Consider the following 12,279-nt stretch of genomic DNA (forward strand, 5'->3'; position numbering starts at 1 on the left):
GTCCTGCATGGTGTCCTCAGAGAGACGGTTAACCTAATGCATAAGGGCTCTAGCAGCTCACCTTGACGAAAAAGTGGGGAATATGAAAATGATGATGGCCATCTTGGCAGGACCTTTGCTTCAATGCTGACACATTTCACTGAAGGCATGCCGCCTGTTTTCAAGATCAGCTGCCTAAGCTCAAGAGTATAGTCAAAGAACTACTGAAATAGAAAGATATCATATACAAACCCATATGCTTTTATATGGGCATCTTGCAGCTCCTTTCTTTTGTATACATCAATGTTATCTGTCCCTGTTTTATGTCTGTAAAGAAAAAAATAATTTAGAAACCCAATAGAAATGATGATATGGGGGAGAGAAATATAAAATATCTACAAAATCTAAGTCCTAATTGCAAAACGTAGCAGTTTGTGAAGGGAAACACAGATTACTGATGGGCAAATCCATCTATTTCTGGTCTGTGCCACTTTATCCATAATTATGTTCCTTTCTTAAAAAATCTCAAAATAGCATTTAATGGATATTTCATGTGTATTTTGTCTCAATTTACATATTTACATGTTTGTTTTGGTATGTTTAAACTGCTGAGAACTGTGCCACAATATTCAGAGACGGGTAGAATCAGGGGAGGCAGCTACTGTAAGTTCTGGTCCACACATTAGTTCAAGAGCTGGGAATGTTTCTAAGGTGCATGTTGTGCAAATGTTTTACAAAAGCAGGACCTTAAAAACTGTTTTCAATTTTTTAAAAAACTTTTTGCTTCTTAGGGAATGATGTACCTGGAAGAGAGGCGATTGGTTCACAGAGACTTGGCAGCCAGGAATGTCTTAGTGAAATCACCAAACCATGTGAAGATCACAGACTTTGGCTTGGCCAGGCTACTGGAAGGGGATGAGAAAGAGTACAGTGCTGATGGAGGAAAGGTGGGTGTTGGATTAAATCCAGGATTTGAAAGGGCCTTGATCCTAAGCCTGTTTCTTGATAAACCTTTGGGGAAGGTGAGTTTCATGGCCCCCATCTTGATACCAGGGCTGCCCATCCATGAGACAAGGTGAGACAACTGCCTCAGGTGGCAAGATCCACAGAGGCAGCAGATCCAGTATCTGAGCAATGCATTGCCAGCTTCCACAGTGGCAGCGACAGTTGCATCGCGCTCCTTGGAGGTTGGATCTGCCCCCTCCTTGGCAGTGCCCCCCATGCCACCTGTTGGCGAATAGGTGCTACTGGTCTCCTCCCACCCCTAGGAAGGAAATGATGGGAGCTGCTCTGTGGGGTTTCCTGGGCTCTGTACCCACCTCATGTGATTCAGAGCAGGGGCCACCCCAGTGATGGGCTTTAATTCCCACATCAACCGTTGGGTAAGGTTGATTTGACTCCCCCACCTGTTCCCAATACACTTCTACACTAGTGAGGGGGTACCATTTTGTGACTTGCCTCGGGTGCTAAAATGTCTTGGTCTGGTCCTGATTGCTACCATTATAAACCTGAGGAACCACAACTGTTTCATACTATTCTGTTGCAGGGATGCCATAGTAATCCAATATTACAAAGACAGTTATCCCATACATCCCATACATTTCAATTTACTTTTCATTGGGAAAACCAATTATTGGTGGTAGGGCATGCAAATGAGGGTGACTAGACATGCAAATTCTTCTGCAAGCTGAGTTGGCTAAGAAAAGAGTGGCTAAGAAGCTACAGAAACTCTTAAACAAGCTTGTCGCTGGTTGTGGAAACACTTTGTGCAAACTGATTGGATGTTTGAGTTACTATGGAACCAGCAGTTCAGTACATATCCCATTGAAAGTATGGAATAGCTAAATGGTACCCATTTTGCAATGCTTGTTCCTGCCAATGCACATCTGATTTATGGCCATGGTTCCTGAAAGCAAAGAATTCCTTCATGGAGGCAGGAACAGAAAGTAGAACACTTCTTAGAAGTAAAGGGATGGGCTTTGCAAAACTCCTATTCCAATGAATTCCCATCATCTACTATGGGATTTAAAAATGTTTCTCCTCCATTGTTAATTTTCTGGAAGAAAAATGCAGATAGTTTTAGACAGTCCACTCGGGGATTTTTATATATGTTTCCCATACAAATCTGCACTTCAGCTCACAATAAACAGCCAAATTTCCTTATGGCAGCACTTGAGACCCAAGGCACTGTTAAAGAGAGAAAGAACATTCAGACAATGAATAGAGCTATAATTAGATTGTAACTGATAATGTAAACCATTAGCATATGTTTATTTTCTGAGCCTCACCACTGAGCATGGCCAAATGATGCTCCTGAAATCACTTGCGGCGGAGGAAGAGGAGTGTTTGGGGAGCGCACCGCCCCTGGCAGCACAATCCCGGTGGGGTGCCATCATGGCTGCCCCCCGCCCACGCGGGGTGCCACACCTCCGCCGGTGGCGCACCACACCCCCAGGACGCCCGCCCCGCCCCCAGGACGTGCGCCAGCCCTGCCCCCTGGCAGAGCAGAGCAACACTGAGCGCCACCGCCACTTGCTGAGCGAGGAGGGACAAGGCAGGGGGAGGTCGGTACAGTGCAGGCACAGTAGCAGGAAAGTGCCTGGACCAGGATGAGCTCCCTCCTCTTCTCCCCTCCCTGTCTCGGTAAGCACCAGTGATGCTCAGCACTGAGAAGCCAGATGAGAACCCACCGACCACGGCTGCCTGTAATGTGAACTGAAAACCCAGGTTTGGGGCAAATGTCCTTTTCTACACTAATTGGTTTTGCTTGCTTTCTTTTGTCACCCTAGATGCCAATTAAGTGGATGGCTCTTGAGTGTATACATTACAGGAAGTTCACACATCAGACTGACGTTTGGAGCTATGGTAAAACAAAAGCCTATTTGTTTAATTCATTACTTTGTATCTACGCATGGAGCTCTTCTAACCTGTTTCTGACATTTATCTTACTTACTTTAGTACAAAGGAGGAGGAAATTCAGTGGCTGGACTCATGAGCTCCATGTAGAAGCCTCAGGGCCTGACTACATGTTCCCTTAAGGAAGCAAGTAGCAATTAGGTTGTGGCTTTTTGAAAATTAAACACCAGGCATGAAGGAACATTGCTATCAGCACCACTTGGTAACATATCCCACCTCTACCATGCACAGCAGTGAGCTTTTTTGGGGGTGAGTATCAAATTGCCACCAATGGGAACTTTCCATGGCAAAAAGCTAATTGCCATATGGAAGGAGAAATGTTTATTTAGGCTGCAGCTGAGGAGGGAAGGCTTTAACCTCCCCTCCCCACAGGTGTGGTGCTGGTAGCAAGCTCCCTCTCTGCACACCTGGCATTAATTTTTAAAAACTTCATTAACCTAATATTCAGCTAGGGCATTGGCTTGGAGGTCTGGTCTTTCCTGTCTTCCAGCAAGTGAGAATGACTTCTGTTTGAGACGCCAAAGAGCCACTGCTGCAAGTTAGGACTCTTGTTCCTACCTAGCTAGATATGCTATAAAGCGAGTCCTTGCCCTAAGCTTTGTTCCACACTTCCTCATCTGTTGGTTCTCTTCAAAAAGAAAAATCTGAATAGAGTTGTTAAGTTGTTTCTGTGAAATATTCCAGACTGTAATGCTACCTTCACTGGTGTAAGCAGCAGGTTAGTAGCAGTGTGGCGCATCATAAAAAACAGTTCTTTTCTGCTTACCTTAAGATATATAGAAAAAATGCTGGGGGCCATAGTTTTCAACACTCCTTAGAAAAGCTAAGTTGAAAAGCTGTGAATGTTTCTGGGTGTTGTTGTTGTTTTTTAAAAAAAAGGCTGATGGGAATTTTTGTACCATAAAAGGAAATTTATTATAACACAGAACAAATAAAGTGAGAGGGAGGATTAAACTGATAGGTAAGCAGACTGATCATTTTGGGATCCAATTGTACTTCCCAAATAACCTTACCATTTGTAAGAAAGGTCGAGCGCATGAGGAATCTCTGAAATCCATAAACAGGGAATTAGTTTAATTTAGTTAATTGGAATATCAAGCTCAATTCACTGGCACCTGTCTGGCTGTTTGCCTCCTGAGCTCTTCCAGCTGCTGCTGGAATGATTCCCTGCCCCTTGGATAGTGGAACCAGAGAGAATGAAGCCTGCAGGAAGCAATTAAAATAAACTTGGTCATCACTTGCTCTTGCAAAAGGTATTTGCAACAACAGTAGTACAATCACTCGTGTGGTACTAGCTGAAATATTATTAGGATGTGATAGCAAAATATAGTATTTGGCTCTTCAAACTGGCTACCTTTATTTTCTCTTGAGCTAAGAAAAAAAATGGACATTGGGATTTTATATACAAAGACATCCAATGGCCTCTTCTGTGATATATGCCTCTAGTTAGCAAAATAGCTGTGTTCTCTGGGAAGGATTAACAACACTACAGAGAAAGACCTCAGCCCTGGAACCTTTGATGTAACGCAGGAGGTCTCAGGTGGGCATCCATACCCAATGCATCTTTACTCAGAAGTTAAGTCCCAGTAAATTCACTGAAACTTACAGCCAGCTGAATGTGCGCATGACAGCATCTGTAGCCCTATGGTTTCTTATATGTGATACACGTTTTTGTTGTAATGACTTGAATGTGCTTAATAGTGTGTAATTGCTAGTTTCCTATTTCTAAATGCATTGAGTTTTAGATTTACTTCCAGTTGCGGTGTTTTAGTCTATATCGTTCTCATTTTTCTAACCTAGTAAGATTTGCATGCATGCATGTATCTTTAATTTTGATGACGATATCAGTCAGTCAAAGAACAGCAGCCCAGAGGAAGCGTGAGGCTGAACTCAGTGGTTGCCCCACTGATGCAAGTCAAGCCCTGCTGCTCTTCTGCTGGCCAGCTGGGGTGGGATGTTTGTGTGTGATTTCCACTCTGCCAGCTCCATATGGTGCCCCAGAGATGCCTGGATCCGATGCTGAAATGTGTGTGGCTAGAGGGGGGGGAAACGCGACATGTTTGTACTCTATGCGCTATCAATAGTTGTGTTACCTGCCCCTCTCAAGGCTGGAAGTAACAACCTGCAAGATATGATTACCGCACTGGAGGCATATTTTAAATGACCTTTAAAATAAAAGAATTAAAAAAGACCAAATAAGGAAGCTGCTGGGACAAGAGAGTAGTTTTGATATTAAACTAGGTCTTTGGGGATTAAAAAAAAAGTTACTTGTGGCTTTGTGTGTGTTATTTATCTTCTTTCCCAGCTGAAAGAGTATAATAATAATAATAATTTTGAAGACATTTGAAAATAGTGTCCCAGTTACAAAAACATTGCACTGCCATAAATCATAAGGCATTTCTAAATATATATGATATAGACATGCATCACACACTGTCACTGATTTTGAGTGACATGAAACATAAAAATAGTATAACTTTTTTGCTTTCGGGGTAAGTTAGAGAAAATGTGCTATTTTAGAAAATAGGTTTCTCTCTCTCTTCACAATAGAAGTTTCTTTGGTGTAGGTGGCATTTTTTTTTTTTTTACTTTTCCACATTTTAAAATATTGACATAATTTTTAAACTCCACCCCTGCAAATCATTCTAAATATTTTCCCCTTGCTGATATGCAGTATTCTTCCCTTAAGTTCCAGGTTCTTAAATGATGAAAGAATCAAGTAATATTCCTTTGGATCTGCTGAGGATTATAACAGCAAACTGTAGGATCTCTTCTTTGGTCTTGTTTTTCCCCTGGGGTTTCCCCCCAACTTTTATATACATTATCTTTTATGCATTCAGGGAACGTGTTTCAGCTTTGAACCAGGGCTGAGGGACCTGTGGACTCTCCAGAAGTTGTCAGCCCAAACGCCCATCATCCCCTGCTATTGGCTGTGCTGCCTGGAGGCAGCTGATGCCTGTTGGAGTCCAACAACTTTTTGTATACCAAAGGACCATGCAGCCATTAGTAGTCCATCCAGCTCACTATTGACACACTGCCTGCAGCAGTTCTCCAGGGTGTCACACAAGGGACAATCCTAGCCCTACCTGGAGGCTCCTGGGCTTGAACCTGGGACCTTTTGAATGCAAAACATATGCTCTATCTCCATCAAGTCACGTTTCAGTCAGGGTACCACAGGTTTCCCATTTCTGCCTTAAACTGGAATAAAAACAGCTAAAAAAATACACTTTGGCCACAGTCCCCCGAGGAGCTACTCAAGATCCTAACTATTCATTCAAGGAGGCTTCATCAAGACAACTTTCTAGTAGATTGACCCCAGCAGCAATAGGAGAACATAGTGCTGGGATTTCTTCACAAATCCTTTTTGCATCAGTGCAAACTGCTTTTCTCAGTTTGCCATATGAAATGCTAGAAGTCCACCTGATCCAGTGTGTGATTGTGGGCAGGAAGAGCACTAGTGCTCACAGAGAGCTCCATTTCCTTGCACAGGAGCATCCTCTACCATGGCGCAGGGCAGGAGGTGGCAGTGGTGCTTAAACACGTGTGGAGGGACACTGGTATTGCATTTTCTCTAACAGGCCTCATGAAGGAGCTCTGCATTGCATGTTCCTAAAACAAGACCGCACATGAACTGGTGCAAATCCCACTATAACCTTATATTGGCTCAGATAAATGATTCCTAATGTGTGTATATTCATGTTTCAAGTATGCATTCATTAAAATGTGACCATTGCTTTTCTGTTTTAGGTGTCACCATTTGGGAGCTTATGACCTTCGGTGGAAAGCCCTATGATGGCATCCCAACAAGAGAAATCCCTGACTTGCTAGAGAAAGGGGAGCGCTTGCCACAACCTCCGATCTGCACCATTGATGTTTACATGGTGATGGTGAAATGTGAGTATTTCTCGTTTGGCTGTAGCTCTGTGCGGATGAGCTGTATTGAAGCGTTGGTCTGCCACAGCTTGCATTCATTAATGTCGTGAGTCCTCTGTAATACTGCTTGCCATTTTGAAGCATTATATTCAGGAGGCTACATCAATTATGTCTAAATATTACACACAAGCCTCACACTTGTGAAGGATGTGAGTCTGATGGAATACGCTTGCATTAGCTTGGATTCTTATTGCCAGCAGATAGTATCAGACATTATTCCTGTGAAGTCAAAATTGTAGCAGACAAATTGCTGTCATTTCCATAACAATTGATTTGTTAGATGATAGCATTTCACGTAATTACGGTACCCAGGTAGCCACCTATTAAAGGTTCTAAAGGGGTGAAAGTTGACTCTAAATGACATAGTGAATAAGAAATAAAATCCAGTGTGTTTTATTAAAAAAAACTTGGATTAATATGAAAAGACTGAGCTTTTGGGAGGAAGTGTTCCAGTGTGGAGAGGCACTGATATTTTAGTTGCTAAATATGCATCTTTAAGGGCAGGGGGAGAGAAGAGTTGGGCAAGAATCCCGAGCAAATCATTATTATTTGTGCTATTTGCAACTGGATGCTCACCAACACATCTCCCCCCTCTCCCAATGTGCACATGCTAGAAAATGTGACCCTGAAGCTCAAGCTTCTAATTTAAAAAGAATTAGGAAAGTCTCTGTGGTTTTTCTGACTTAATTTAAATGAGATTAACACACAGCCATTTCCTCCACGTGGGGTTTGGTGCTCGTGTGTACAGATGAAAACATTAAACTAAGAGTACGAAGAAGCTAATCCTGCTAACCGCTTGAGCTGACAGGCTGCTGCAGCAGCACACAAGAGCTTTGTTGGGGAAGGCCAGGAATCATACCAAGTTCAGCATCACCAAAGAATCAGGGAGGGAACTGTGCCATTGCTGGTGGATGCTCAGTCCCCAACTTGTTGAGTCATGACTTCCTTCCTTCTGCAACGACATGCAAGGTAAACAAAATTAGCATTCCGAGTACTTAATTGCAGAGGATGATGACCTCATAACAAGACTTTAGGACATGAGGCAAAACCATTGTTGAGGGCACGTAAACCAGAAGCCAACCTGAAGTCCTTCCTATATATGCGTAGATACATCACAATCATACTCAACTACCAGAAGTCTAGCTGTAGCAGTTAAGGTTGGAGAAATATTTACGCATAATCACTTACTGTGTTCTTGTTTTCTATAGAAGCCTGGTTGGTTTTAAGGACTCCAAGGTCCTCCTCACAGAATTCATGCTTGAAAAGTGCATTATCTGGTTTGGTTGGGAAGTTTTGCTCCTTTGTATTTTAATTGGCTGGTTTAGGATGTACGTATATGTGGTCCCCTGGGAAGAGATTACACATGTTCTGAATTGCATCACACTTTTGAAGTCTCAGTCACAGGTGTCAGAACGGTGGTTTCCTCCCCTTTGAGGCTTGACATACAGGCCTGGTTGGAAGCAATTAACTTTTTTTTCTCTGCGCTGCACCAGTTCAGACTGCAGGTGGAGATCCACATGCATGCTCCTCCCTGCAATATACTTCCCTTCTCATAGAATACTTTCCCTTGCTTTTCTGGTGTTCTTTGGTCAGGGAATTACCATATTTCGTATGGAGGAGCGTTCATGAAAGAGTCCTCACTTGCAATTTGAAGTGGAACAAGGCAGGCTCAAGTTAACCACCTCAGGGGGATACAGACCAGAACCTCAGACCTGTAGTTGTGCAGGCTGGTTCACATGTGTGTCTGCACATTTCCTCTATGTGTAGTGAGATGCTTGTTACATGTGGTGAATAGTTTATGACCCCAGAGCCATGTGTATATATCCTGCTCATGTGATCCACTCACCCCTCTATTGAGGGAGATGAAATGCAGGGCAGGATCAGTGCATATACAGGCAAGCACATACCAGCTCTGCAGTTTGCCTTATGCCTTAACGTGGGGGAAGGGTGCAAGCACACTAGAATCTCACACTAGGGCCATATGTGAGCCAGCTCATGATCTCTGGATGTGATTCTACACTGGAAACCATTTGGCAAGATTCTCAAAGCTAATGTGGTGTTGTACTAGTCTCATCCTGAGTTGTACGTACAACTTCATCACTAGCAGTCAGGTGTCACTCACAGGTTCTAGGTATTTAAATGGGGAAGAGTGGAGGTTTCAACAGATAAGACCCACTTTATTTAGACTTCCTGCCAAATGATGACAGATTCCTCAAAAATTGCTGATGCTATCTTGGGTGGAAGAGGGTTGCTCTGAGATAAACTAGTGGCTGTTGCGGAGCAGAATATACTTATTAGTGATACTTTGTGCCCTCGGTCATGCAGCAGAGGAGAGCCAGCTATTTCCAGACAGCCTTCCTCTGAGCCAGCAAGAAGAAAGATAAGAAGAAACAAAATGCCATACTATGAAAATTCAAACATGTCTAGGTAGCAGCAGCCATAGTAATCAAGCAGGCTTTAGATGCGCAGATGTACTTCTGCAATGTAATCAACACTAAAAAATGATGCCGGGGGGGGGGGGGGCAATAAAAAAACTTGACAGGGATATCCAAGAGCTGTCATATTTAATAGCCATCCCATTTTATGCTTCTGGAAAGCTTGGTTTCCTCTCTACTGTATTTTTTTGAGATAAAGAATTCTCCATAGCATAATGGGGATCATAATAAATGGAACATGAGATGTAGATAGGATTAGAAACAATTGGGACTTACCCAGCCATTAGCAAACCAGTGTAGCTGCAAGTCGGGTTCAGAAGCTGTGTGATGTGTTGGTTTTTCAGAGTACTAGGACACCTGTAATGAGTGACAGTAGCCCCTACAGCTTACCCCACACAATCTGCATTATACTGTGCCATAAAGATGAGGCAGAGATGAATAAAATGCTGCATAGAACAGAATCGCCAGATAACTCAAGCAACTGAGTGAAACCTCAGACTCCAGGGGAAGATTTGATTGTGTGTCAAGTATAGAGAAAATCAAAAATGAAAATAGCAACACAAGGAAGTGTCTCAGAAAAGAAAAGGGATAGTTAAGATATGCACCATGTCATCTTGGAAGTGAGTATAATAGGACTCATTTCCTAGACTCCATTTCAAGCCTAGGTTTGGCACTGGAACTGCCTTTGTCACCCAGATCGATGGCCTTTCTCAAGAAAGAGAGAGGGAAAGTGTTAATTCCCCCTAACATCCCAGTGACTTTTGATGCTATTGACCATGGTACCTCATAGTCTCCAACTTTTCCCAATCCAAATCCAGGACACCATGCCACCACAACTCCACCATGCCACCTTGGCCTGCTGCTGCCACAATCCCCCCCCCACCTGCAAGCACACCTTGGCCTACCTGCCGCCTTACCTTCGTCAGCTCACTGCCACTTGTGATGAGGCCAAGCCCTCCTGTGCCACAAGGCCTGCTGCGGCTGCTGATATACTTCCGGAAGTTGGCGCCGCACTTTGCAGAGGCACGTCTGCAGCCATGACAGGCCTCAATGGAGGCCTTGAGGGGGCAGCAGATGGGGAGTTGGGACATTCGGGATTTAAAACGGAAGCTGAGGTGACTTCTGTTAATCTGGGATGTCCCGCTCAAAGCAGGACAGTTGGGAGGTACAATATGTACCTCCTTTGAACACCCAGGGAGGGCGTTGAGAGTTGGAGGGCCCTGCTTTGCAATGGTTCTGCTCCTCCCTCTCAAGATAGTTTCAAAGAATGGGGATGGAAGTCTTCTACATGACCCTGCAGAAGCTGACCTGCAGAGTCCTGCAGGGTTTGATCTTGTCTTCCATGGTATTTAATATTGATATAAAGTTGGTGGTAATAGTCATCGGGGAATTTCGAGCGAGGTGTGATCATTATGCAAGTGTCAACCATTTCTCTCTCTCTGTTCCATCTGAATTATGAGAAGCAATGCAGATGCTAAACCACCATGTGGAAGTTGTAATAGACTGGAAGTGGGGCAATAATTGGAAACTGAATCCAGGCCAAGCCGTGGTGTTGTGTTTGTGGTTGGTTCTTGGGTCCAGGCGTTGGAGGGACACCCTGCTCTAATGGGGCTTTACTCCCCTTGAAGGAGCAGTTGTGTACTCTTGAATAACAGGTGAAATCATTGTCTAGAAGTGCCTGTTCCAAGCTCCAGTTGGCTTGTCTGCTTCGGCCTTTCTTGGGCAGAGATATAACCTGGCCACAGTTATCCATGCTCTGGTAGCTTCCAGACTGAACTTTGTAAGCATTCTGTGTGTGGCTACCATTGAAAACAATTGAGCGATTGCAACTGGTGCAAAATACAGTGGCCAAGATCCTTTGGGGCACTGCCACAGTCACATATAATACCTATTTTGAAAGGACTGTGCTAGTTGGCAATCACCTTCGGGATACTTATGGTGACATATAAAGCCCTAAATGACTTGAAGTCCAAATATCTGAAGGAATGTCTCCTGCCATTGCATTAAGATGTGCAGAGGAGGCCCTACTTCGTATCCTTTTGCCAAGTAATGTCTGTATTGTGTGGGTGCATGGGATGTCCTTCTCTGTTCTATCACCAAGCTTATGGAATGACACACACCCCATCCATGATGTGTGTCATGCTCCAATGTTATTGACAGGTAAAGACAGATCTTTGTCCAGTGAAGCGAAGTGCATTGTGGATTGAGTGTGTGTTTTACTAAATTATTACCATGTGAATCTTATCTGTGATTAACATGTTTAGCTGGTCAATATTATTTTTCTATTTTTGAACACGGTTCATTTTTATTATTTTACTGTAAATGTAATGGGCAGGTTATAAGTACCATAAGTAAGGAGTAAATATGCTTAAGATTTCTGCTCCTAATAAGTAAGCTTAAACCATGATATGGAACAAATATTTAGGAAATGAAAATGTAAGGTGTACTGAGTACAGTAAAGAATAAAAAGCCATAATATAGCCCATAATATAGCCAACTTCAGCTGGGTGGTGCCTTGAGTTTATACCTCCTCTTAAGGACTGAACTGTTTACGATAAGCCATACATTGCTTGTTATTAACAAGAAGCATTTTTCCTCTCATTGTATCTGGCCTTAGGTTGGATGATTGATGCTGACAGTCGGCCTAAGTTCAAGGAATTGGCTGCTGAATTTTCTAGAATGGCTCGAGATCCTCAGAGATACCTGGTCATCCAGGTGAGCAGCTCTGCAGTAGACCTTCTCTCTGAATGGGCTTTCCTAAGATCATTTTAAAGGTTACACAGGGACGAGCTCTTTTTTTTTGCTATCAAGTAAACATTCACAAGTGTACCACTACTATTCCTGGTTTCTGACTAACATTCCTATATAATGCATGAGTTTTCCAACAGAGTTATGTCACAAATACATTTTGGAGAGTTGTGTAATCGCGTAATCTTGGTATTTTAAATTATTAAATCTGGTAAGGATGTGCAAGGTTGTCCTTAGTAATTTTGGTAGTCAAATTAGGGACGGGCGA

The 12,279-nt window shown here is 43.2% G+C and overlaps 1 protein-coding gene across 3 annotated transcripts in view; it reads left to right on the forward strand.

Moving 5' to 3' along the window:
- ERBB4 (erb-b2 receptor tyrosine kinase 4) overlaps window positions 1-12,279 on the forward strand; it is an 816,477-nt gene that overhangs the window by 778,573 nt on the left and 25,625 nt on the right. For all 3 annotated transcript variants that reach the window (XM_081857293.1, XM_081857292.1, XM_081857294.1), the window contains exons 21-24: window positions 771-926; window positions 2,769-2,844; window positions 6,643-6,789; window positions 11,881-11,978. In XM_081857293.1, coding sequence (XP_081713419.1) covers window positions 771-926; window positions 2,769-2,844; window positions 6,643-6,789; window positions 11,881-11,978 — 477 coding nt within the window. The remainder of the gene's footprint in view (window positions 1-770; window positions 927-2,768; window positions 2,845-6,642; window positions 6,790-11,880; window positions 11,979-12,279) is intronic.

Source organism: Podarcis erhardii (assembly GCF_964252035.2).
Source record: "Podarcis erhardii genome assembly, chromosome: 1".
Taxonomy (NCBI): domain Eukaryota; kingdom Metazoa; phylum Chordata; class Lepidosauria; order Squamata; family Lacertidae; genus Podarcis; species Podarcis erhardii.